Source organism: Anguilla anguilla, chromosome 2, assembly GCF_013347855.1.
Source record: "Anguilla anguilla isolate fAngAng1 chromosome 2, fAngAng1.pri, whole genome shotgun sequence".
Classification (NCBI taxonomy): Eukaryota; Metazoa; Chordata; class Actinopteri; order Anguilliformes; family Anguillidae; genus Anguilla; species Anguilla anguilla.
The window spans coordinates 69,342,139-69,369,396 of NC_049202.1; the positions used below are offsets into that span (position 1 = coordinate 69,342,139).

Here is a 27,258-nt window from a genome sequence, read left to right on the forward strand (position 1 = left end):
GGGCGCTGAGTTCCGCACACAACAGCTGGAATAACGCCAGGGCTACGGCTGCGCCTCGGCTGGCTCGTAATCACAGCTATCGCCGGCGATTTCTGCCGTCTCGGCAGTTCCAGGGGGGTCAAACAGCAAATGTGGTACACGTCAGTCTTTCATCTTTCTCCTGACAGCGCTCTTTCTCTCTCCCCCCCCCCACCACCCCCCCGGGGATGCTGTTCCACGTCCGTGCGGCGCGGCGTATAAACACGGCGTCACGGCGGATAACTGCGTTACTCCGAGCCCCGCGCACCTCGTCACTTCGTATCGGATTAATTTGCAATTTCACATTCAGTTAATTACATCAACAGTTTGTGTCGCATTCCGTGAATCGCAGTCTAATTAGGAGCTAATTTACTTTCGTAGGTTCCCTGCAACACTTATAAACACGCTATAAATTAATGTTGTATAAAGGGCACGTTATGTTTTGCAGGTTTATTATTAGAGGCATTAATTACGTGTTGTTTTCTTTCTTTCTTTTTTCTTGTCCTCCGCGCGTGTGAAGTGGTCTCAGCTGAACGGGTGGCAGATCCCAAACCTGAGAAGAGCGCCCCTCTCTGGCCCTGAGGAGCGCCTCTCTCGCCCCTGTTGTGTCATTGATTCCGTGCGGGCAGAGAGTGAGGCGGCGCCTTTGCGGCGGACCTGTGTAGTGGGGGCTGTGGGCGCGGTGCATGTGTCTTGCGTGCGTGGCTGAAGTGGGCTAGGGCCTTGCGTCCTGAAGGAGAGGCGTTTAGGCCTTTTTCTGACATGAATATTTGGTAGGAGTGATGTCAGCCCCTGATGTTGTGGTTCGGTCCAGGTCAGCACAGTGGCTCCCCTCATGGCGGGCGAGGGGGGGGGGGGGGTCACTGCTCTGATGTATCCCTGTTTTCGTAGTTCCCCGCACACGCGCGTTAGGGTAACCAAAACCGGAGGGCGCCCCGGTCAATAAGTCAAACTTTAAGGAAAACTCTATATGTAAGGAAAACAAGTGTGCGTGCGCGCGTGTAGAAGCGGCAGCACTCATGTGGAGCTGTGCAGTGTGAGGGAGAAGTACTGGGAGCGGTGTTGCAGTTTCTTTTTGTCCTTCTATGCTTCCCGTAGGCAGAGAGCCAATGGCCCTGGACTGCATGGGCAGTACAGCACATTGTAGAAAGCGCAGAGAAAATCAGGCCACAGATGTTATGGAATAAGTTATGAAACTACAGAAACCATCTCTGACGTACATGTAGATGGTTTAAGAGTCTTACCCAAGACTCCATCATCTTTTGAAGCCACCCATGATGGAAAGTTTGTGTGCCTTTGTGATGTGGGCTATAATGCCATGTTCACAGCACATGTACACACTCGTCTTGCAGTTGGTCACCTCTCCATATTTTAACGAGGCTGTAATGCTGTTAGCTGTAATACGGTGAGTAACACAACTTTAGTGTGCCTTGCATGGGCAAACAGTGCCCTATACGGACTGGGGATATGGAGCACAGTCTGATTTTCTGATTATTAGACTGAAATGGAAGCTACATTGAGCACTGGGTGCAGGTGGCTGCCATAGAAGTGTGCTTTTTTTTTTCAGTACAGTAAATTTCTCAAAAATGTTTAGGTTTTTTTTTTTGTGTTCTTTTTTGCGACCGTTTATCTTAATATGAGGAAATGATATTTTTTTAATTTGGCAAGATGTCAGCGAGTGCAGAGTGGCATCTCGATTTGTTTATTTTCTCATTTGTGATATCGTTCAACATTTGGTTTGGAAAATATTTCTCCTGAGGCGTCAAGCATTTTTTGTTTCTTCTTCTTTTTTTTTTTTTTTCTTTTTTTTTACAAATGACACATTTTCTCGTGCCGGTGTCGTAAAGCATGGCTCTAATGGGTCCCGTTTTATTTGTCTGAGAGTGAGTGAATGATTGTTTCGCGCCTCTTTCCTTTTTTAACGTGTCGGTCGGGCGGCAGGCGCTGGCGCGCCGGCTGGAGAGGGCCTCTGAGAGTCGTTGGCTCCGAGCGCGGCGCGGCGTTTAATTACGCGCTGCTAATTAATCTCCGTAATCTGCCCGCGCCTGCAGGGCTCTCCTTTCAGCTTCGCTCTGTGAGATTGGGCCTGAGCTGCCCCTCTGCATATGAGATTGGGCCTGGCTCTGATGCCCTAAAGCTGCCCCTCTGTGTGTGAGATTGGGCCTGGCTCTCTGATGCCCTAAAGCTGCCCCTCTGCATGTGAGATTGGGCCTGGCTCTCTGAAGCCCTAAAGCTGCCCCTCCGCATGTGGAATTGGGCCTGTACTCTAATGCCCTAAAGCTGCCCCTCTGCATGTGGAATTGGGCCTGGCTCTCTGAAGCCCTAAAGCTGCCCCTCCGCATGTGGAATTGGGCCTGTACTCTAATGCCCTAAAGCTGCCCCTCTGCATGTGGAATTGGGCCTGGCTCTCTGATGCCCTAAAGCTGCCCCTCTGCGTGTGAGATTTGGGCCTGGCTCTCTGATGCCCTAAAGCTGCCCCTCTGTGTGTGGAATTGGGCCTGGCTCTCTGATGCCCTAAAGCTGCCCCTCTGCGTGTGGAATTGGGCCTGGCTCTCTGATGCCCTAAAGCTGCCCCTCTGCATGTGGAATTGGGCCTGGCCTCTAATGCCCTAAAGCTGCCCCTCTGCGTGTGAGATTGGGCCTGGCCTCTAATGCCCTAAAGCTGCCCCTCTGCGTGTGAGATTGGGCCTGGCTCTCTGATGCCCTAAAGCTGCCCCTCTGCATGTGAGATTGGGCCTGGCTCTCTGATGCCCTAAAGCTGCCCCTCTGCGTGTAGAATTTAGGCCTGGCTCTCTGATGCCCTAAAGGTGCCCCTCTGCGTGTGGAATTGGGCCTGTCTCTCTGAAGCCCTAAAGCTGCCCCTCTGCATGTGGAATTGGGCCTGGCTCTCTGATGCCCTAAAGCTGCCCCTCTACATGTGGAATTTGGGCCTGGCTCTCTGAAGCCCTAAAGCTGCCCCTCTGCATGTGGAATTGGGCCTGGCTCTCTGATGCCCTAAAGCTGCCCCTCTGCATGTGGAATTGGGCCTGGCTCTCTGATGCCCTAAAGCTGCCCCTCTGCATGTGGAATTTGGGCCTGGCTCTCTGATGCCCTAAAGCTGCCCCTCTGCATGTGGAATTTGGGCCTGGCTCTCTGAAGCCCTAAAGCTGCCCCTCTGCATGTGGAATTGGGCCTGGCTCTCTGATGCCCTAAAGCTGCCCCTCTGCGTGTGGAATTGGGCCTGGCTCTCTGATGCCCTAAAGCTGCCCCTCTGCATGTGGAATTTGGGCCTGGCTCTCTGAAGCCCTAATGCTGCCCCTCTGCATGTGGAATTGGGCCTGGCTCTCTGATGCCCTAAAGCTGCCCCTCTGCATGTGGAATTGGGCCTGGCTCTCTGATGCCCTAAAGCTGCCCCTCTGCATGTGGAATTGGGCCTGGCCTCTAATGCCCTAAAGCTGCCCCTCTGCATGTGAGATTGGGCCTGGCTCTCTGATGCCCTAAAGCTGCCCCTCTGCTTGTGGAATTGGGCCTGGCTCTCTGATGCCCTAAAGCTGCCCCTCTGCGTGTGGAATTTGGGCCTGGCTCTCTGATGCCCTAAAGCTGCCCCTCTGCGTGTGAGATTGGGCCTGGCTCTCTGATGCCCTAAAGCTGCCCCTCTGCATGTGGAATTTGGGCCTGGCTCTCTGATGCCCTAAAGCTGCCCCTCTGCGTGTGAGATTGGGCCTGGCTCTCTGATGCCCTAAAGCTGCCCCTCTGCATGTGGAATTTGGGCCTGGCTCTCTGAAGCCCTAAAGCTGCCCCTCTGTGTGTGGAATTGGGCCTGGCTCTCTGATGCCCTAAAGCTGCCCCTCTGCATGTGGAATTTGGGCCTGGCTCTCTGATGCCCTAAAGCTGCCCCTCTGCGTGTGGAATTTGGGCCCGGCTCTCTGAAGCCCTAAAGCTGCCCCTCTGTGTGGAATTGGGGACTCCGGTCGCCTCCGTTCCATTGCAGGTTTTTTTATTTGGGCAAAGCCTCGTGTCTTTAATCACCTCTCACAAACTGGGGAGGTCCCCGCAACACCCAAACCAGGTGAGGACGGCAGCTCGGGTGCGAGCAGCGCTTCCTGTCGAGGACCCCGCCTCACTTCCTGCCCGTCAGCCAGCTTTGATTAATTCACATTTGTGCCTTTGAATTCGGGTCCCATGGATCTCTGTTCCTCTGCTCTTGCCGCGTTCCTCTGGTTTGGGTCCGAGCCCAGTGCGCGGCGCTGCTGTCAGCGTGACCGGCCGTCCAATCAGGGGGCTCGTAACAGGGCTCCTGATGGGGCTCCTGATGGGGCCCTGCTGTGGGCCCCCTGATGGGGCTCCTGGTGGGGCCCTGCTGTGGGCCCCCTGACGGGGCTCCTGATGGGGCTCCTGACGTTGGCTCTGCTGCGGGCGCGTCGCAGAGAGTCGCCATGGAGCCGCCGTGCTCGGGGCCCTGGGCGGGAGCCGGCGTGCTCGGGGCCCTGGGCGGGAGCCGCGGTGCTCGGGGCCCTGGGCGGGAGCCGGGACGCTGCAGCGGCAGTAAAACACCCAGTCAGCGCGCGGAGCATGAACACACCGTGAATCACTGCCCACTTAATTAGAATGCATAATAAGGGCTGGTCATGCGGTACTTTGTTTTATTGGAAGACAGAAGCCTGCCCCAGGGGAAAGGGCGTATGTGCTGGGTTGGGTGGGGGGGGGTGGTGGTGGGGTTGGGGTTGGGTGGTGGGGGGTGGGGGGGGGTTGTAAACAGAGGTGCATCAGGCAACGGGCGTCACCATAGCAACAGCCCGCTACGTGAAGAGCAGAGGATGATAAACAGCATCTCCGTGTTTATCTCCTCCTCGCTGGCTCCTGGTCCCAGCCCTGCTCCCTCTCTCCCTCGCTCTCACACTGACAGATGGCCCGGGCGCAGACGCTGCCCTCCCCCCCCGTCCCGCGGAGGAGGGCGTCCCCGGGCGCCTGCAGCCCCAAATACATACGCTTCAGCATCAACACCGCTGTCCAATCACGTCCACCGGCGCTCCTGCAGACCCACAGCCTTTAACCTCAGTCCCCTCCACCGCGGTCCGCCCTTCAGCCCCTGCGCTCAGAAACATTACCCACAGAGAGCCTTTCATCCTGACATCGATCCTCACCTGTCTGTGTGCGAGTTTCTACAGCTTTCCTTGGGGGTGTTATTTTTTTATTTATTTCATTTCATTATGTATTTTTATGCTTTTTTGTCAGTCCCCCTGTTGTGCGTCGCCCAAGCTGGGTAATTACCCAGCTCTCAACGGTGCGTTTGAAGCAGCGGTATTATTTTTTTGGTCGCCGGTGTGGCGGTAGTTTTAACCCGCGCGTGCGTCTGCCGCCGCCGCTTCCTGTCCGTGAGTCGCGGACCCGTTCAGACAAAAGCCCGACCCGCGCAACGACTCTCTCTCTATCGCCGGCGGTGAGTCAGTCCGCACCCCAGCCCCTTCCCCCCCCCCGGCCCCGCGAGCGCCCCGAATCTCCCCCGTTCTGAGAGGGCTGCTCCTCGTGCTGCTCTTCTCCCGCGCCGCTCGTCTGCTTAATTAAGCGCTTGCGTGTGGAGGCCCGTAATTACCCAGTTCGGAGGTGGCGGCTGAGAGCGGCGCAGTCACATAGTTTAACGGAATTTACAGTACAGCCCGCTACAATCGCTTATTTAATTGCCACCCTTCAGCATCAATTAAATTCCTTTGGTTTACCTGAAAGAAAAGACTGCTCCCCCCCCCCCCCCCCCTAATTTTTTCCCCCCTGTGCCTGTACACTTCAGGCTCAAATCCTCTTCAGGTTGCGATGGGGAGGTTATTATTTTTTTTAGCCGTCTGTTCAGTCAGAAAATGAAGACTTTTTTAAACAGTGGGACTTCGTTTTCTGTCTAAGCAGGGAGAGCGGGCGCCTGAGGGGATTGTTCTGCCGTATTTTAAGTTCTCGTCGTTGCCGTGGTATCTGGAGCTGTGTTGTTGTTTTGGATGTTGATGATTTATTTGTAGCCCCCCCCCCTCCCCTTTCACACACACACACACACACACACAAGCTTACAGACGTTTCTCTTTGGAGTGCAGCTAGTGCGTAAATCGGGTGATTAAATGCAGATTATCCCTGGGCCCGTACAGAGCGCTCTGCCGCCCCGCACTTGGACCGCAGTCTGGCATCGTTTAGCCGGAGCGCCGTTAGCTGGCCCAGCGCAGAGAGCGAATGTGACGCGCGCGCTCGGGGGAGTAACAGCTGCGTCTCCTTCGCTCCTCCGCTCCTCCGCTCCTCCGCTCCCGCATTGTTCTGTGAGAAACGAGGGGAGAAGCGGTCTGTAATTGTAAGAGGATTAGGGGCTGTGTGCTTAGCCGGCCGGACTCGGTCTGGCTAGTGGAGGGCTGAGGGTGGAACTGACACATGCAGACGCGCACGCACACACAATCACTCGCACACATGCACAGAAACGCACACACATGCATACACTCGCACACAGACACACACACACACACACGCATATACACACACACAGACACACATGCACACACAGTCACACACACATGCACAGACGCACACTCACTCGTCGACCCCTGCTTCACTATTGGCTGAGAGCAGGGAAGGCAGCTTCTCTGCATGTTTCCAGAAGGATCGGCTTCAGAGGGGCTGGATTCAGTCGCTCAGCATCCGTGCAGAGAATGCACAGCTGGGGGGAGGGGCATGTGAGGGAGGGAGGGAGGAAAGCAGGGCTCCGATTGGCCGCGAGGAAAGCAGAGAATTATGGGGCCCATCTGCCTCATGTAATATATTCATAACAGTGAACAATGAGGTGACAGAAATGGGGGGAGGGAGGGAGAGAGAGCGGGAGGAGAGGAGAGGGAGAGAGAGGGAGAGGGAGAGAGAGAGGGAGAGAGAGGGAGAGAGCTAGGACTTGAAGCTGGAATTGAAGTGGGAGTGGCCTCGGCAGCCGAGAGCCAGGCTGCGCAGACGAGGGGGCGGAGCCGAGGCGATCACACGTGCGCAGCTCTCCTGCGCAGCCGGGCTGCAGCCGCGTGAGGATCTGCAGGCTTCAGGATGTGTTGGTTTAGGTCTGGAAGAGCAGTGCAGCACATCCAAACTAGGGCTTTGCCTCTTATAATACCGTGTGTGTACGTGTGCGTGTGTATACGTGCATACGCATGTGTGTGCATGCGGGTGAGCGTGTGCGTGTGTGTGTGTGTGAGCATTTGTGTGCGTGTGTGTGTTTGTATGTGCGCGCGCGCTCTCACACGCTCTGCCCTGTGCTCTGCTGTAGAGCTGGAGCCTCTCTGGCTCCCTCAGTCTGGGTTCCTGGTGTTTTTGCAGCGTCCTTCTCATCGTGCTGTTTAGTGTGGGGCTCGGCCCGCTTGCCTTGCTGACGTTGGCCTGCTTTCAGCCAGCCGTGGGCTCCAGAGTCGGCAGGCCGCCTGGGCTCCAGAGTCGGCAGGCCGCCTGGGCTCCAGAGTCGGCAGGCCGCCTGGGCTCCAGAGTCGGCAGGCCGCCTGGGCTCCAGAGTCGGCAGGCCGCCTGGGCTCCAGAGTCGGCAGGCCGCCTGGGCTCCAGATAGCCGGGAGATGAGCGCGGAGCGTGGTGCCGTTATCGACGGCAGCTCACAGCTGGGGCTGGGCAGGGGGGCGGAGCTGGGCCCTGCTGTCTGCAGCTGGGGTTCGGGCAGCGCTGTGGGGGTGTGCAGACAGCGGTGCTGTGTGTGGAGCTGAGCCGGGCCGGTCCGCTCCGCCTCCAGCTCATGCTCCCTGTGCGCAAAAACGAGGCTCACCCTCCTCACCCCCTCCCCCTCCCCCTGGACCCTCCTGCTGGCTGCTCCACACAAGCTCCTGGAAGTCCACACAGGCCCGGTAAGCGGGGGGCAGCGGCCTGCTTACGCCGCGTGTTGCAGAGTGAAACCCTCCCTGACTCCAGGGATGAGTTCCCCCCTCACAGACGCTGTCTGGGGTGTGAAGCTCAGCGCTTTGCAGAGCGGCTGTAGGGAGCCTGAGCTGCCGGGTCTTTACCTGGGTTTCATCAGCCTGTAGCCTGCAGCCCCCCCCCCCCCCCCCCCGCCCGGGACGCACGCAGCGGCGTCTCTGGAGACCAAGCACGCCGTTTGCTTCCCTCCTCCTCTCGTACGCCTGGGGAGCGATCAGACGTTTTCACAGGGGTGGGGGGAGACGCACGCGTGCTGTCGGGGAGGGGGTTCTCCAGCGCTGGAGAGAGGAGCTGAGCCCTTACCCCCCCCCCCCACCCCCCCCGGGCGGTCCCGCCACGCTCAGGTTTTGAAGACCGCTTCAAAGGGGGATCCTTAAGTTCCTTTTCCAAAGCGGCGGTCTCCGCTCGCTCCCCAGCAGCACGTCCCATTTAGGGGATTTGGAACCCTACGGACCGGGCTGAACCCGGGCCTGGCCTTCTCTGACCGTGGGGGGGGGGGGGTTTTTCCCTGGGGAGACGTGTAACAGACCATAGCATTGCCCTGAAGGGGGGCGAGGGGGCGAGGGGGGGGGGAATACAGATTTAATTGGGGGTGAAAATGGGGGCTGGAGAGGGAGAGACCAGGGGAAGGGATGTTCTTTGCGTCTGCGAGGCTGGGCTTTGCACACGCCCTGAAGCCTTTTGGGAGGGGCGCTGGAGATGGGGTTCACTGAAGCCTTAGAAACGGGAATCCATCCGAATATTCCCCCCGTCCGTCCCGTTCCACTTCCGCTCCTGGGGAAAGAGGGGGGGGGGGTCCTGTGTGTTATAGTGTAGTCATAACCAACAGCACACGCTGGGAACCAAAGGAAGCTCCTCTATGTACGTTATACATTGCCGGCGGGTACAGTGTATAAGTGTACTTCACTCTAGTGTGTTTCTTTTGCACCTCTGCACCTTGAACTAATGCACTTGTTGTACGTCGCTCTGGATAAGAGCGTCTGCTAAATGCCTGTAATGTAATAAGGGATTGTGTGCAGCGCTGGCTGGGCGGGTGTGTGTTTTAGCGCTGTGTGTTCTCTTGCCGTAACGCCGTTTCCTTGTTTGTCTTTTGTCTCCGCAGTGCCAGAGTCGGCCAAGCCCAGCCCCAGCCCTCCCCAGCCTGCCGACCCCAGCGCCAGTCCCCCGGTCCCCGCGGCTAGCGGCAGCGGCAATGGCAAGCGCGCCCCCGGCAGCGCCCCGCAGCCGCAGCAGCAGCAGCAGCAGCAGCAGCCGACGGCCGCCCCGCGCTACCCTCCCCGAGAGGTGCCCCCGCGTTTCCGCCAGCACGAGCACAAGCAGCTACTGAAGAGGGGCCAGCCACTGCCCGCGGGGGGCCTGCCTCTCGCCCCGGCCCAGCCCGGGACGCTCTCCCCCCCGCACAGCGCCCCCGGCCTCGCCCAGCCCTCCAGCAAGCGGCACGCAGGTCAGAGCTGCTCTTTGTTTTGGCCCCGCCCATTTCTTCTCTGTATTGTGGCCACTCCCATTTTCCCCTCTACTGTGGCCCCTCCCCTTTCCCCCTGTACTGTGCCCCCCCCCCCCTTTCCCCCTGTACTGTGGCCCCTCCCCTTCTTCTCTGTGCTCTGGCCCCTCCCCTTTCCCCCTCTACTGTGGACTCTCTCTGTGCTGTGGGCTCTCTCTGTGCTGTGGGCTCTCTCTGTGCTGTGGACTCTGTGCTGTGGGCTCTCTGTGCTGTGGACTCTCTGTGCTGTGGGCTCTCTCTGTGCTGTGGACTCTCTGTGCTGTGGACTCTCTGTGCTGTGGGCTCTCTCTGTGCTGTGGACTCTGTGCTGTGGGCTCTCTGTGCTGTGGACTCTGTGTGCTGTGGGCTCTCTGTGCTGTGGACTCTCTGTGCTGTGGGCTCTCTGTGCTGTGGGCTCTCTGTGCTGTGGACTCTCTGTGCTGTGGGCTCTCTGTGCTGTGGGCTCTGTGCTGTGGACTCTCTGTGCTGTGGGCTCTCTCTGTGCTGTGGACTCTCTGTGCTGTGGACTCTCTGTGCTGTGGGCTCTGTGCTGTGGACTCTCTGTGCTGTGGGCTCTCTCTGTGCTGTGGACTCTCTGTGCTGTGGACTCTCTCTGTGCTGTGGACTCTGTGTGCTGTGGACTCTCTCTGTGCTGTGGACTCTGTGCTGTGGGCTCTCTGTGCTGTGGGCTCTGTGCTGTGGACTCTCTCTGTGCTGTGGACTCTGTGCTGTGGGCTCTCTGTGCTGTGGGCTCTCTGTGCTGTGGACTCTCTCTGTGCTGTGGACTCTGTGCTGTGGGCTCTCTGTGCTGTGGACTCTCTCTGGGCTCTCTTCTTCTGAGCTACTTCATCATATTACCCGCGTGCCCTGTGATTGGACGGGTGACGCACGCGGTCGCGCCTTCTCATGAACAGCGCGGCTGAGGGGGGGTCGAGAGCGCCGAAGCTCGCGCGGTCGTAAAGCAGCATTAGGCGACAGGCGCTAATGCAATTAGCGCTACTTTAAAAGGCTTTTAAACAGCGCGGCGCCATATGCAGCGCTAACGGCTCGACAGCTGCCCAAACCAGGGTGATCAATGGGGATCTGCCCAGACGCTGAACCTACACGCTACATTTTTAGCCCCTTGTCCCAAACAGAAGACGACATTACCGCAGCGCTGCGATAGCATGTTGCGTGCGAAAACAGACTTTGAGATTAACTCCTGTTTATGTGTGAAGCATTAGCGAACGATGTGACGTCCCATAGGGGTGACATAGCTCAGGAGGTAGAGCGTTTGTCTGGCAGTCGGAGGGTTACCGGTTCGATCCCCCGCTCTGGGTGTGTCGAAGTGTCCCTGAGCAAGACACCTAACCCCTAATTGCTCCCAGTGAGCTGATTGGTACCTTGCATGGCAGCCTTTCACCGTTGGTGTGTGTGTGTGAATGAGAGGCATCAATTGTAAAGCGCTTTGGATAAAAGCGCTATATAAATGCAGTCCACTTACCATTTACCATAAGTCTCCATATTTAATGAACCCGTTTCACAGTACGTAAAACCGCCGTTGTCCCGACTCCTTTGCGATTGGCTATCAAAGACTCTGTGGCTGAGATGAGCCCTTTAAAAGGAGCGGTAAACCCGCAACGCTGTCCTCACGTGCCGGGGCGCTATAACGGTCATGTGATAAACCCCTGGGTCGGCTGTTGACGTGTCGCTCCAGGTACCGACCTGTCGCCGCAGTTCACTCTCCCCGGCACTAGGTGGCGTAAACTTTCTACCTTGCTCTGATGGGAAAAGCCCTTCGGGTAACTTAGTTTGTGGAAGAAGTGGATTGTGGGAAAGGATGTACTGAAATGAAGATCAGCGTGTTACACAACCTGCAGAATACAAGAGCAGCTCTCATCAGCACTTCATTTAGCTTTAAAATGACGTGATTTCCAGAACATTGCTCTGGTATATTGCAAAGCAAGCACTGAACTTGGCCCAAATTTGACCGCACAGGATTGGAACATTAAGTGAAACTCAAACCCTACTGAGTCCTGTGAGGTCTGTGTGTGCGTGCGCGCGTGCGTTTGTGTTTGTGTGGGCATGTGTAGGCGTGTGTGTGTGCCTGTATGTGTGTGTGTGTGTGCCTGTGTGTGTGTGCCTGTGTGTGCGTGAGCGTGTGCGTGTGCGTGTGCGTGTGTGTGTGTGTGTGTGTGTGTGTGGCTTTCTGAAGCAGCAGAGGAAGCGCTGGTCCTGCATGGCTAGCTCCAGGTTCCTGGCCAGAGTGACTCACAGCTTACAGTAAATGTGTGTGATTCATTGGGGTGTCTCTCGCCTGTCTGCCCTCCCCATCCCAAACCCTCTCAGAGCGCCCCCTCGCCCCCTGTCCCGTGTCTCCTGTGGACTGGGGACACCCCCGCGTCAGGGCCGGGTTGGGGGGGGGAGGGGGGGGGCACGATGGCAGGCCCAGCTGTTTGTCCTAAACGCTCCCCCGTCCTCCACAAACAGCGCAGCCCGCTCTGTACGCCCCTGCACCGTGCCTTCAGCTGGGAGCTGGGGGCGCTGTACCCGCCGTGCGTCCCCTGACCGAGTGAGCGCCCCCCCCCCCCGTGCACACGCACGTGCGGCGCCCTGCGAGTCCGCGGGGTGGCACTGGAGCCCCGTGGGCTCGGCCCTCCTCCTCCTCCTCCTCCTCCTCGCGCTTCCAGAGGACGCCGCTCGGCCGCGGCTCAACCAGAGGCAGCTCGGCGGGTTGTGTTTTCCCGGCGCGACGCAGAGCCCGGCGCTCGTTTCGTGTCCGGCCGCCTTTCGTTAGCCAATCGCGCGTCTGCTCTTGAGCGGGAGGGGGCAGGGCAGCGCCACTGTGAACGGTCTGGAGAGCCTGGAGACTGTGGAGAGCATCCGAACCCAGCGGCCTGCCCTGACGGGAGGAGGAGGCTGTCTCTGCTTTACAGCGGCGTGGGGGTGGGGGGAGGAGGGAGGGAGGGAGGGGGGGCAGGGAGTGAGGGACTGGCACTTCAGGGAGGGCCTTCAGGGGTAAAAATGTAAAAATGAACAGGAGACTGAGCAGCTGTTGGTAAAGTTAGGACTAATGGCAGTGTGTGTGACGTAGGGGGTAGGATCCAATCTAACCGCTCTCTGGTTTCATATTTAATGCTCATTAAATTAAGGCCACCTCATCCTCAAAAAAACTATCAGCATTCTGCCTGTTACTGCCCGGTAATGATGCTTAAATTTGTCAATGGCGACGTTCATATAAAGCTATGGATAGCAAACAATGAAAATGTACATTTTCATTTACATCAGTGTAAATGTTGCCTTTTATGTGCACAATAAAAGTTCACTGAAAAAACTGTAAAACTTTCAGTAAAACTGAAACATTCACGGTGAATGCAAAATAAGGTGAACAATAAATTCATAAATGAACTTCAAACTGAAGTCAGTTATTCTCAGTACTGCGCATAATTAAAATGCGAGTAGTATGTGTTCTCATTTTAATGCAATCTTTTTGGCTGCCCTCTGGCAGTTTGCAGGTTACCTGTTCGTGGAGAAATAAATAAATAATAAATTCTATTTCTTCTTTTAATGGGGCCTGTACAACAGGCGGTGAAATATGGCAAGCAGGTGTTCAAAGCTTTGTCAGTATTTAAAACTTTTGGGGATTCATTTGTTGCATTCTGCTGTATATCAATCAGTAAAATAAGGGGCGACATAGCTCAGGAGGTAAGAGCGGTTGTCTGGCAGTCGGAGGGTTGCCGGTTCGATCCCCGGGCAAGACACCTAACCCCTAACTGCTCTGGTGAATGAGAGGCATCAGTTGTAAAGCGCTTTGGATAAAAGCGCTATATAAATGCAGTCCATTTACCATTGAAAATAAACTACCGGACTAGCCACCACCATGTTAGGTCATGAGTCAGAGCAGTTGGCTATTTGGGTCCAGCTCAGATTTAAAGTGTTTTACATTTGCTGTATATTTTAGGCATTTAAGCCAGCGCTCTTATCCAGAGTGAATCCATTCATAGAGCTCCAGTTTTACTGAAGCATTTCAGGTTACGTACCCTTAAGGGTACAAGAGCAGTGCCACACCAGAGTCGAACCTGCAACCTCAGTGCTGCTTGAGCCCAGTTCCCTAACCACTATGCTCTGCTTGCAGACTGCTTTGAACTACTTTGAAGTACCTTTATTGAAGGACGTTAGCATACACTATTATACCATCGTATAGCCTACAGTCCATTTATACAGCTGGATGTGTGCTGATTCATGCTGGAGGAAGCAATGACAGAGCCCCACCTGGGATTCAAACCTATAAACTCTGGGTTTCAGGCTCAGCTCACTGAACATGATGCTGCCACACTGCAGTCCCAGAGTGAAAGCCTGTTTTATAGACCCAAGCCACATGCAGCTACAGGTCCGTTTCAGTTTAAACCCCTAACTGTTAATGGTTTAAATGGAGATGGTATCGGATGGAATTAAATATTTTTATGGTGATAAACGTAATTCTCGCTTTCCAGTGACACTTCCTGATACGCGTATCGTCACTGCCGTGGGTGTAGTGCAAGCTATGAGCCAGTCCCTGGGCCTGTGACATTGCCAACGAGCTTAATCCTTCACTGAAGGGTGGGAGATACGTTTTATCTTTTCTCCCTTTTCTGATAACAGGAATGGCTTTGTTGAATAACACATTTTTATCAGCGTTAATTTGTGTTCAGCAGAGCTGGGCTTGGTTTGGCTCTGTGTTCAGTACAGCTGGGCTTGGTTTGGCTCCATCTTCAGTAGAGCTGGGCTTGGTTTGGCTCTGTGTTCAGTAGAGCTGGGCTTGGTTTGGCTCTGTGTTCAGTAGAGCTGGGCTTGGTTTGGCTCTGTGTTGAGTAGAGCTGGGCTTGGTTTGGCTTCGTGTTCAGCGGAGCTGGGCTTGGTTTGGCTCTGTGTTGAGTAGAGCTGGGCTTGGATTGGCTCTGTGTTGAGTAGAGCTGGGCTTGGTTTGGCTTCGTGTTCAGCGGAGCTGGGCTTGGTTTGGCTCTGTGTTGAGTAGAGCTGGGCTTGGATTGGCTCTGTGTTGAGTAGAGCTGGGCTTGGTTTGGCTCTGTGTTCAGTAGAGCTGGGCTTGGTTTGGCTCCATGTTCAGTAGAGCTGGCCTTGGTTTGGCTCTGTGTTGAGTAGAGCTGGGCTTGGTTTGGCTCTGTGTTGAGTAGAGCTGGGCTTGGTTTGGCTCTGTGTTGAGTAGAGCTGGGCTTGGTTTGGCTCTGTGTTCAGTAGAGCTGGGCTTGGTTTGGCTCTATGTTCAGCAGAGCTGGGCTTGGTTTGACTCCGTGTTCAGTAGAGCTGGGCTTGGTTTGGCTCCGTGTTCAGTAGAGCAGGGCTTGGTCTGGCTCTGTGTTCAGTAGAGCTGGGCTTGGTTTGGCCCTGTGTTCAGTAGAGCTGGGCTTGGTTTGGCTCCGTGTTCAGTAGAGCTGGGCTTGGTTTGGCTCTGTGTTCAGTATAGCCCATAAAGGTGTGTGTCCTACGGTGCCCTGCGGCCCGCCCACATTTGCTTATTCACATCGCAGTGAAAGCAGCGGCTCTGATTGACAGTGCACGGTGCACGCCCCCCAGCCCTCCACACACACACACACACACACACACTCCTGCAGTCCATGTGCACACGTCGCTGTTCTTATTGCCGATCGTTCTGCCCTGCTCAGTGTTACCATGGCATAGATCAGCGCAGGGTCATTCTTTTATGTGTCTTTCTTTACTTTCGCTATGTTAAGTCCCTTATGTGGTGGGTCACAGAGAATATAATTCGCTAGTTAAGCGTTGGGCTGTGGGCTCAGAAAGCTGTGAAACTGCTTGCGTAAAGGCGTACTGAGCACAGTCGGGCGTGCGTCCGCGGTGATCCTACTCTGACGTGCGTCACCAACGCGTGGGTCGGCACAACACGCTCGGCCTGCTTCGCGCGTGTGAGAGAGAGAGAGGCCTGTTTGTTCAAGCGCCTATACATAGAGCTGTGTGTGTTTTCCCGCCTTGCGTGGGATCGGTGTTTGCATGGTCAAGCGCCAAGTTTAAATGCCTTTGTGTTTGCCCCGGGAGATTTCCCACGGAGTCCCCCTGCGTTTATCCGCCGGAGCCTCTGTTCAGCAGAGGGAAATTTAAAGAGCTCTCCGTCTGCTCTCTCGCGCGCCTCGCTAAGGGTAACCCACGTTCCTTAAAGCTGTGAGAAGCACGCAGGAGTCAGAAGGTACGGCTCGGTGCTGTAGTATTGCAATTTTATTTAAAATTATTTTAATTTTAAAATGAATAAATTAGTTGTCGTTATCATTATTATTCTTATCATGGCTGTCTGTGCAGGCAGGCTGCATCAGGGCCCTGCGGGGGGTGGGGTGGGGTGGGGTGAGGGTGGGGGGCTAGGTCCGTGTGATGTGTGGGGCTGTGCTATTTTAAGGCTGCTGTGTCATGGAAGCTTCCAGAATGGCGTGTCTCTGCGGTGAGGACACGGTGCCCGAGCGGAGGGGAGGGCCGTGCGGCTGACCCGTAGCAGGGCTTAGCCGTGCCCCTGGCGGCCCGCGAGCGCTTCGCAGGTGGGTTCCCCAGCCCGTCAGGCCCCCCCCCCCCCCCCCGGGGCGGCGTGCGCGTAGGGGGGGTCACCTGACCAGCCGTGAGGGGCGGCTTCGGGGGCAGGGAGTTCCTGACCTCATTGTGTCCTTTCAGATTTGTGTGATGTGACGGGCAGCTGGCCGTCCCATCCCCTCCCCCACCCCCCTCCCGCACCGCGCCACAAACCCCCACTTAGGCTTTAAGCGTGGGCCTTAAGGAGGAGGCTGGGCGTAGCAGGTGGTCAGGTGGGGGAGGTGGGGGGGGGGTTGGAGCAGGCTGCGTCCTGTAGCCGTGGGAAACGCAGCTGAGCAGCTGACAGCTGATTTACGGCATTGACATTGTCTTAGGTCCTCTCAGGAAAGGATGTTTTTTTTCCCCCTCATTTCTAAATTGGGATTGTGTCTGTAATCGCGTTTTCATGCGTTCGCTCCGTAGAGTCCTAGGCTGCGGTGCGTTTCTGGGTTTGAGAGATTCCGCCTTGCCGCGTGATAGCTGGCTAAACTCAGCCGTGAGAAGCCGGTCCCGCAGAGGTGAAGCGGAGGAGAGTTTCGGTCTTCCGCTGGGAGTCCCGGTGAAAGGGGGCGGGGTTTGCTCTTTCTCCGAGCGCGGCCCGGGCGGAGCGGGGGGCGGAGAAGAGCTTTCGCCACCGTGCCGTCTCAGTTCCGGAAGACAAAGCCCAGGCCTTTGATCTGAATAAAGGCCTTATTTACAGACAGAGGGACGATCAAGGCAGCTCTGATGACATCACCGCCATCTCTGGCTGGCCTGACGCGGCTGGAGCGTGAGTGGGCCCATAATGAAGGCCTGCTCCTCCTCCTCTGAGGTGTCCTGTTTTTGGGAGGCGTGCGGATCGTTTCTAAACAATGCCATCCTTCACGTAGGGGGGGCTGGCGTTCTTCCACTGCTCTCTGCAGCTCTCCCTCTCTTTCCACCCTGCCAATCTCTCTCTCTCTCTCTTTCCACCCTGCCAGTCTCTCTCTCTCTCTCTCCCCCACTCTTTCCACCATGCCAATCTCTCTCTCCCTCTCACTCCTCCTCTCTCCCTCTTTCCACCATGCCAATCTCTCTCTCTCTCCCTCTCTTTCCACCATGCCAATCTCTCTCTCTCTCCCTCTCTTTCCACCATGCCAATCTCTCTCTCCCTCTCCCTCCTCCTCTCTCCCTCTCTTTCCACCCTCCCAATCTCACTATCTCTCTCTCTCACTCCCTCTCCCCCCCTCCCTCTCTCCTCCTCGCTCCCTCTCTCTCTCTCCACCCTGCCAGTCCCTCTCCTCTTTCGCCCTCTGTTTCAGATCAGGCGCTGTGTGTGAAGACGTTTGGCTTTTGGCCCGCATCCCTGTGAGATTGTTTTTGTGTGTTTTCCTCTTTCTCGTGCACGTGCACGTACACGTGCGCCTATTTATTATCGTTGGGGCATTTTGCTGAGAATGCAGCCAGGACGGTGTAATTTCACTGGTATGAAGCTCAAGGCTGACCTATTCTGATGTAAATATACAAGTCTAGAATGGGAGAAAGAGAGGTGTGTATGTAGCTGTGTGTGTGTGTGTGTTTAGGTGTGTGTGTGCCTGCCTGCCTGCCTGCGTGTGTGTACACGTGTGTGTGTGTTTCCGCAGAGGCTTATTCTGTTTGTTCTCTGGCAGCTGTTCCGAGTGCTCGGTTGTAAGACACACCGCTAATTGCTGCCAGAGTGGAGTGGGCTGAATGTTTAGTGACGGCTGGAGAGCGCGAGAGAGGAGGGAAGGGCAGCGCGACTTACGCCGCTCGTCGAGGTGAAGCGGTGTAGCGTTCTTCCATTTAACCGGCCCCCGCTACACACACGAGCCCCTAAAACGGGGGGAGACCCCTCTTGTGAGAGTCCTGAGGGGGGGGGGGGGGGGGGGGGGGAGTGGGGCGGCGGGGCGGGGCGGACGTCTGCTCGCGCTCCGAGCGGCGGCGGCGTTGGCAGCCTTTCAAAATGAGCTTCAGACGGCTGGCGGCAGACATATTGGATCCGAGATGGCCACCGCTTCGCGCAAAACCTAGCGTCTTTCAAGATGGTCGGGGGGAACCTCTCCTCAGGTATTTCTCCTCTCGCTTCTTCCTTTTTTTTTTTTTTCTTCTCTGCTCTCCGTCTGTTCTGTTTTGCTCGTGGCGTGTGTAACAGGCGAGAAAAAAGGAGGGAAAATAGAACCTGCTCCTTGCTTTTTTCCGTTTTATGATTAATGCATTGTGAACCCTTTTCCTGCCCTTTAGAGAGAGGGAGAGGGAGGGAGTGAGAGAGGGAGCGTGCTCAGCAGAGAGGGACAGAAAGGGAGAGGGAGAGAGCGAGGGAGCGTGCTCAGCAGAGAGGGACAGAAAGGGAGAGGGAGAGAGCGAGGGAGCGTGCTCAGCAGAGAGGGACAGAAAGGGAGGGAGAGGGAGAGAGCGAGGGAGCGTGCTCAGCAGAGAGGGACAGAGAGGGAGAGGGAGAGAGAGAGGGAGCGTGCTCAGCAGAGAGGGACAGAGAGGGAGAGGGAGAGAGCGAGGGAGCGTGCTCAGCAGAGAGGGACAGAAAGGGAGAGAGAGAGAGAGAGGGAGCGTGCTCAGCAGAGAGGGACAGAAAGGGAGAGGGAGAGCGATGCGTAGCATACGCTCTTGGCTGCGGTTCAACTCTGATAAAATGGCGTCCCCGGCTGCTGTGGCTGCGCGAGAGCACAGCGCTAGCGTGACGGAGCCGCTGCCGCCGCCGCCGCCGCGCTCTTCCTCCACGCTCTTCCTCCTCCGAGCGCCGCTCGCACCCCCGCAGCCTGGCAGCCGCGGCCGCATCGCATGCAAAGCGGGCTGCGTGCTCGCATGCAGCTGCGCGCCCAGACGCTGCGCCAGGGTTAGCGCAGCGCATTGTTCTGCAGCCGCTGGGTGCTGCGCTAGCCTCCTCCGCCGCCGCTAGGCTACGCAGGGTCTGCGTCTCCCCCCTCCTGTGTTTGTGTGGTGTTTGCCAGGCCGCGGAGACTGCAGCTCCAGGAAGGCAGAGTCGAGGTTTCCGTTGAAGCCGTGTGAATGAATGATGCCCCACTCCACACATCCCCTACTCCACACAGCCCCGCTCCACACAGTCCCACTCCACACAGCCCCACTCCACACAGCCCCCACTCCACACAGACCCCACTCCACACAGCCCCTACTCCACACAGCCCTCACTCCACACAGCCCCTACTCCACACAGCCCCTACTCCACACAGCCCCTACTCCACACAGCCCCTACTCCACACAGCCCCACTCCACACAGCCCCTACTCCACACAGCCCCCACTCCACACAGCCCCCACCCCACACAGCCCTACTCCACACAGCCCCTACTCCACACAGCCCCTACTCCACACAGCCCCACTCCACACAGCCCCACTCCACACAGCCCCCGCTGCACACAGCCCCACTCCACACAGCCCCCACTCCACACAGCCCCCACTCCACACAGCCCCACTCCACACAGCCCCACTCCACACAGCCCCCACTCCACACAGCCCCACTCCACACAGCCGTGCTGCACACAGCCCTGCTGCAGTGGGCAGTGTTCAGGTGCGCTCCCTCGTGACTGGCAGGCACATGGTCATGTGACCGGCCTGCGGAGGACGTAGCGGTTTTAGCGGGAGGTGGAGACTTATGGGCGGCCGTGCGCAGAGCGGGCGGAGGGACTCCAGGATGCCCGGGGGGGCTGGGGGGACCGCGGGGGTGCATGGTGCGGGCTGGGGGGGCCTGGAGGGGGGCCGGGAGGGGGGCTGGCTGGGGGGACCCCGGGGGTGCATGGTGCGGGCTGGGGGGGTCTGGAGGGGGGCCCGGGCGGGGGGCTGGCTGGGGGGACCGTGGGGGTGCATGGTGCGGCCTGGGGGGGCCTGGAGGGGGGCCCGGGAGGTGGGCTGGCTGGGGGGGCCGGGAGGGGGGCCCGGGAGGGGGGCTGGCTGGGGGGGCCTGGAGGGGGGCAGGCTACGGGCTGAATCACCCTGTGGATTCCTGAGGCGTAGCTGGGCTCCCGGGGCCCCTTTGTGAATGAAGGCGCTTCGCGGGACAAAATGGAGCCGAAACCCTTCGCTGTGCCCGTATCGCTGGAGAGCTCGGCCTCAGCGCCCTCCCCCCTCTCAGCCGTCAGCACAGAGAGCGCGTGCTGTGAAGCGGGTTTGTTTTGACTGTTGGGTTAGGGATACACTGTAAACTACTGTAGTGAGAAGGCAGTTTTATGTGTACTGTTGGTCAGGGATTATGACCCGGTATCAGAACCTGGGGGGGGGGGGGGTCTAAGCACAAAATGTGCGTACAGCCCCCTATTGTTTTTTTATTTAAATCATTTTCATGTATCCATTCCTCCACTTCAGGGAAAGAAAGCCTATTGAATCCAGATGGCTCGCTGGAGTTTGCGAAATTTGGCAGGCAAATGGTGGTCCCTTCCAGTACCCATAAACACATGTTAATACTCTGACAGTCAATCAAATCCAAATTTCCAGAGTTTAAGAGTCAAAAGCACTTATGATTCAGGAGCCATACTGCACCAGCCGCCATGTTGGATTTATGCTATTCATTATCTGCTCATTGAATTTTGTGTCAGTCGCTCGCATGGTTTGACTGATTGTGGCATATTTACTTATCTTTTATAATTTCTTATTTTTTTTGTCTCCTTATTTAAAGGCTTCTCAATATACATCAACGTATGTCACTGTCATGAAATGTAGTACAAAGGTTTCCACTAAGACGATGAACGTGTTGCACAGATGTTGCGAATTGGCATAAAATTTCTTATGAAATTCACTTTCTAGATTTGAAACCAGACACATTTAACGTCAGTTTCTGATATTATATAATATTTTCTGATATTGTTTGACTGTCAGTGGTGGCAAGAGAATGTTGGGGACTTGAACTTGGACTTTACCTGGAACTTGAGCGAAACTTGTTTTGTGGAAGAAATCTGTTGCCGTATTTAAAAAAAATAAAAAAGAACTTTCAGAATGAGAGATTTGTTAAAACATTGTGCCGTGAACTGGCAGTGCTGTTGATTCTGAAAGTGAGGGAGACGGACCTGCTGGGCATTCATTTTAAATAGGCTGCGGACTTGAACTGCTCAGTCCTTGACATCTCGAGAGATCTGCATCTACTTTCGTACCCTGGAGCAAACATGCTAAAACAGGCCGCCATCTTCTCCATTTAAAATGGCCTCCTCTCGGTTCCGTATCGCCCATCGTAGTTTGGGTCTGGGGTGGCGGGGCACAGACACACACGGCGCCAGTCACGCTGGGCGTCCCACTCTTATGGTTTAGATCCGCGCGTTGTAGTGGTGTTTTTCTGATATGCGCGTTGTAGTGGTGTTTTTCTGATATGCGGGTGTAGTGGTGTTTTTCTGATATGCGGTTGTAGTGGTGTTTTTCTGATATGTGCTTGTAGTGGTGTTTTTCTGATATGCGGTTGTAGTGATGTTTTTCTGATATGCGGGTGTAGTGGTGTTTTTCTGATATGCTGTTGTAGTGGTGTTTTTCTGATATGCGGGTGTTGTGGTGTTTTTCTGATATGCGGTTGTAGTGGTGTTTTTCTGATATGTGGTTGTAGTGGTGTTTTTCTGATATGCGGTTGTAGTGGTGTTTTTCTGATATGCGGTTGTAGTGGTGTTTTTCTGATATGCGGTTGTAGTGGTGTTTTTCTGATATGCGGGTGTTGTGGTGTTTTTCTGATATGCGGTTGTAGTGGTGTTTTTCTGATATGCGGTTGTAGTGGTGTTTTTCTGATATGCGGTTGTAGTGGTGTTTTTCTGATATGCGGGTGTAGTGGTGTTTCTCTGATATGCGGTTGTAGTGGTGTTTTTCTGATATGCGGTTGTAGTGGTGTTTTTCTGATATGCGGTTGTAGTGGTGTTTTTCTGATATGCGGTTGTAGTGGTGTTTTTCTGATATGCGGGTGTAGTGGTGTTTCTCTGATATGCGGTTGTAGTGGTGTTTTTCTGATATGCGGTTGTAGTGGTGTTTTTCTGATATGCGGTTGTAGTGATGTTTCTCTGATATGCGGTTGTAGTGACGTTTTTCTGATATGCGGTTGTAGTGGTGTTTTTCTGATATGCGGTTGTAGTGGTGTTTTTCTGATATGCGGTTGTAGTGGTGTTTTTCTGATATGCGGTTGTAGTGGTGTTTTTCTGATATGCGGTTGTAGTGATGTTTTTCTGATATGCGGGTGTTGTGGTGTTTTTCCGATATGTGGTTGTAGTGGTGTTTTTCTCATATGCGGTTGTAGTGGTGTTTTTCTGATATGCGGTTGTAGTGGTGTTTTTCTGATATGTGGTTGTAGTGGTGTTTTTCTCATATGCGGTTGTAGTGGTGTTTTTCTCATATGCGGTTGTAGTGATGTTTTTCTGATATGCGGTTGTAGTGACGTTTTTCTGATATGCGGTTGTCGTGGTGTTTTTCTGATATGCGGTTGTAGTGGTGTTTTTCTGATATGCGGTTGTAGTGGTGTTTTTCTGATATGTGGTTGTAGTGATGTTTTTCTGACATGCGGTTGTAGTGGTGTTTTTCTGATATGCGGTTGTAGTGGTGTTTTTCTGATATGCGGTTGTAGTGGTGTTTTTCTGATATGCGGTTGTAGTGGTGTTTTTCCGATATGTGGTTGTAGTGGTGTTTTTCCGATATGTGGTTGTAGTGGTGTTTTTCTGATATGCGGTTGTAGTGGTGTTTTTCTCATATGCGGTTGTAGTGATGTTTTTCTGATATGCGGTTGTAGTGACGTTTTTCTGATATGCGGTTGTCGTGGTGTTTTTCTGATATGCGGTTGTAGTGATGTTTTTCTGATATGCGGTTGTAGTGGTGTTTTTCTGATATGCGGTTGTAGTGGTGTTTTTCTGATATGCGGTTGTAGTGATGTTTTTCTGATATGCGGTTGTAGTGACGTTTTTCTGATATGCGGGTGTAGTGGTGTTTTTCTGATATGCGGTTGTAGTGGTGTTTTTCTGATATGCGGTTGTAGTGGTGTTTTTCTGATGTGCGGTTGTAGTGGTGTTTTTCTGATATGCGGGTGTAGTGGTGTTTTTCTGATATGCGGTTGTAGTGATGTTTTTCTGATATGCGGGTGTAGTGATGTTTTTCTGATGTGCGGTTGTAGTGGTGTTTTTCTGATATGCGGGTGTAGTGGTGTTTTTCTGATATGCGGTTGTAGTGATGTTTTTCTGATATGCGGGTGTAGTGATGTTTTTCTGATATGTGGTTGTAGTGGTGTTTTTCTGATATGCAGGTGTAGTGGTGTTTTTCTGATATGCGGGTGTAGTGATGTTTTCCTGATATGCGGTTGTAGTGTTGTTTTTCTGATATGCGGTTGTAGTGATGTTTTCCTGATATGCGGTTGTAGTGTTGTTTTTCTGATATGCGGGTGTAGTGATGTTTTCCTGATATGCGGTTGTAGTGGTGTTTTTCCGATATGTGGTTGTAGTGGTGTTTTTCTGATATGCGGTTGTAGTGATGTTTTCCTGATATGCGGTTGTAGTGTTGTTTTTCTGATATACGGTTGTAGTGGCGTTTTTCTGATATGCGGTTGTAGTGATGTTTTTCTGATATACGGTTGTAGTGGCGTTTTTCAGATATGCGGTTGTAGTGATGTTTTTCTGATATGCGGTTGTAGTGATGTTTTTCTGATATGCGGTTGTAGTGGTGTTTTTCTGATATGCGGTTGTAGTGGTGTTTTTCTGATATGCTGTTGTAGTGATGTTTTTCTGATATGCGGTTGTAGTGATGTTTCTCTGATATGCGGTTGTAGTGACGTTTTTCTGACATGCGGTTGTAGTGATGTTTTTCTGATATGCGGTTGTAGTGGTGTTTTTCTGATATGCGGTTGTAGTGGTGTTTTTCTGATATGCGGTTGTAGTGGTGTTTTTCTGACATGCGGTTGTAGTGATGTTTTTCTGATATGCGGTTGTAGTGGTGTTTTTCCGATATGCGGTTGTAGTGGTGTTTTTCTGATATGCGGTTGTAGTGGTGTTTTTCTGACATGCGGTTGTAGTGGTGTTTTTCCGATATGCGGTTGTAGTGATGTTTTTCTGATATGCGGGTGTAGTGGTGTTTTTCTGACATGCGGGTGTAGTGGTGTTTTTCTGACATGCGGGTGTAGTGGTGTTTTTCTGATATGCGGTTGTAGTGATGTTTTTCTGATATGCGGGTGTAGTGGTGTTTTTCTGATATGCGGGTGTAGTGGTGTTTTTCTGATATGCGGTTGTAGTGGTGTTTTTCTGATATGCGGGTGTAGTGGTGTTTTTCTCATATGCGGTTGTAGTGATGTTTTTCTGATATGCGGTTGTAGTGATGTTTTTCTGATATGCGGGTGTAGTGGTGTTTTTCTGACATGCGGTTGTAGTGGTGTTTTTCTGATATGCGGTTGTAGTGACGTTTTTCTGATATGAGGTTGTAGTGGTGTTTTTCTGATATGCGGTTGTAGTGGTGTTTTTCTGACATGCGGTTGTAGTGGTGTTTTTCTGATATGCGGTTGTAGTGACGTTTTTCTGATATGCGGGTGTAGTGGTGTTTTTCTGATATGCGGTTGTAGTGGTGTTTTTCTGATATGCGGGTGTAGTGGTGTTTTTCTGATATGCGGTTGTAGTGATGTTTTTCTGATATGCGGTTGTAGTGATGTTTTTCTGATATGTGGTTGTAGTGGTGTTTTTCTGATATGCGGTTGTAGTGGTGTTTTTCTGACATGCGGTTGTAGTGACGTTTTTCTGATATGTGGTTGTAGTGGTGTTTTTCTGACATGCGGTTGTAGTGGTGTTTTTCTGACATGCGGTTGTAGTGGTGTTTTTCTGATATGCGGTTGTAGTGACGTTTTTCTGATATGTGGTTGTAGTGACGTTTTTCTGACATGCGGTTGTAGTGGTGTTTTTCTGATATGTGGTTGTAGTGGTGTTTTTCTGATATGCGCTTGTAGTGGTGTTTTTCTGATATGCGGTTGTAGTGGTGTTTTTCTGATATGCGGTTGTAGTGGTGTTTTTCTGATATGCGGTTGTAGTGGTGTTTTTCTGATATGCGGTTGTAGTGGTGTTTTTCTGATATGCGGTTGTGGTGATGTTTTTCTGATATGCGGTTGTAGTGGTGTTTTTCTGATATGCGGTTGTAGTGGTGTTTTTCTGATATGCGGTTGTAGTGATGTTTTTCTGATATGCGGTTGTAGTGGTGTTTTTCTGATATGTGGTTGTAGTGGTGTTTTTCTGATATGCGGTTGTAGTGGTGTTTTTCTGATATGGGGTTGTAGTGGTGTTTTTCTGATACGCGGTTGTAGTGATGTTTTTCCGGTTGTAGTGGTGTTTTTCTGATATGCGGTGGTGTTTTTCTGATATGCGGGTGTAGTGGTGTTTTTCTGATATGCGGTTGTAGTGACGTTTTTCTGATATGCGGTTGTGGTGATGTTTTTCTGATATGTGGTTGTAGTGATGTTTTTCTGATATGCGGTTGTCGTGATGTTTTTCTGATATGTGGTTGTAGTGGTGTTTTTCTGATATGCGGTTGTAGTGATGTTTTTCTGATATGTGGTTGTAGTGGTGTTTTCCTGATATGCGGTTGTCGTGGTGTTTTTCTGATATGCGGTTGTAGTGGTGTTTTTCTGATATGCGGTTGTAGTGGTGTTTTTCTGATATGCGGTTGTAGTGGTGTTTTTCTAATGTGTTTATTTACACTTACACACAGAGGCAGTTGAGGGGACTCAGGACGTTTGTATTGCTTTTACCCACATTGCCTTTTGCTAAGGAGAAGAGGAAGTGAACAAGAGATTGTGGTTTTCCCTCATATTACCATCCTGACCAGCTGGACCCGGAGCGCGCCAAGCCGCTAACCAGACAAACCAGCGCAGTCCGATGAACATGGTGGTCTCTCTCAGGATGGGCACACTGTCTACCCACCGTCTCACAGAGCTGTCTGAGAACACGTCTGATTTTAACAAACCGAACGGTCGATTATTAAGATGGAAGTCGACAGATATCACTACTACTGCTAGTTACTTCCTGCTAAGCTTTGAACCTTGATATGCAGTTGAATGAGGCTGGCTTTTATTTTGTGTTATGTTGCGGAATGCTCCTTATCATCTGTATAAATGTTTGTTTTTTTTATACAGAAAACACAGTTGCAGACTCTTGACACCTGACTATACAGACTGCAGCTAAAAGTGGGCCAATTCCAGTCTTTCTCTATGCTCGACACTGTTTGGGTGTTTTTGGAAACAAACAAAAAAACCACCTTGAGCTGCACCTGTTTAAATCAGATTTGTGCCCTCTCTGCATGTGGAAATGAATCAGATAGAGGAGATAAGCACAGTGTTGGGAAAAGGGCCTTTGAAAGGACTCCTCGGAGGGGTGCGGGAGCTCGTTGTGTGGTACCCTGAACCTCACGAAACGGATGCTGTCCATTTGACCCGGGGCTGTTTCTCCTTCCTGTGCTTGATCCACGGTGCGGGGGTCATTACTTCCTGTAATTACCAGATGAGCTGAGGGAGTGGAGTATCAGTTTGCAAGGTGAGGTGCAGACACTAGTGTGAGATGTGCCTGGTGTTAACACAGTGTTGGGAGTGAGCAGAAATGGGATGCTCTGTGGATTGTGAGATGTGCCTGTAGTTAACACAGTGTTGGGAGTGAGCAGAAATGGGATGCTCTGTGGATTGTGAGATGTGCCTGTTGTTAACACAGTGTTGGGAGTGAGCAGAAATGGGATGCTCTGTGGATTGTGAGATGTGCCTGTTGTTAACACAGTGTTGGGACTGCGCAGAGATGGGATGCTCTGTGGATTGCGGTTGTGTGTGAGGTGCAGGAGGTGCGGGCAGGAGCCCCGTGCGTGTGGATTGGCTGGTTGAGCGTTGGGGCCCTCGGGTGCAGGAGCTGTGGAGGAGAGGGAGGAGCAGCTGTGAGCTGGAGGAAGGGCCCTAGCTCTCTGCTCTCTGTCTGCAGGGCCACAAACGCACAGCTCTAGCACAGATATCTGACTGTATCAGTGTAGGAAGTGGAGACTGAGAGAGCGCCCGGTTCCCTTTTTAATTACTGTAATTCCACACTGGAGATTAATAGTTGCCTGTGTGTGTGTGTAAGAGAGACAGAGTATTAGTCTGCCTTCCTGTATGTGTGGGTGTGTGCATGCATGTGTAGATGTGTGTGTGTGTGTGTGTGTGTGTGTGTGTAGATGTGTGTGTGTGTGTGTGCGTCTGTGTGTGTGTGTGTGTGTGTGTATGCGTGTGCGCAGGCCTGCAGTGGAGCGTGCTCAGTGCTGTCCCAGCGCAGCACAGACGTGGTGGAGCGTGAGCAGTGATGGATGAGGAGCCCCGTCCCTCTCTCTCTCTCTCTCACTCTCCCCATCTCTCTCTTTCTCTCTCTCTCTC

General features: G+C 53.5%; 1 protein-coding gene across 4 annotated transcripts in view; it reads left to right on the plus strand.

Annotated features, from left to right (window-relative positions):
- tnrc6c2 (trinucleotide repeat containing adaptor 6C2) overlaps nt 1-27,258 on the plus strand; it is a 72,450-nt gene that overhangs the window by 24,604 nt on the left and 20,588 nt on the right. For all 4 annotated transcript variants that reach the window (XM_035405089.1, XM_035405090.1, XM_035405091.1 and 1 more), the window contains exon 4: nt 9,023-9,364. In XM_035405089.1, the coding sequence (XP_035260980.1) occupies nt 9,023-9,364 (342 nt within the window). The remainder of the gene's footprint in view (nt 1-9,022; nt 9,365-27,258) is intronic.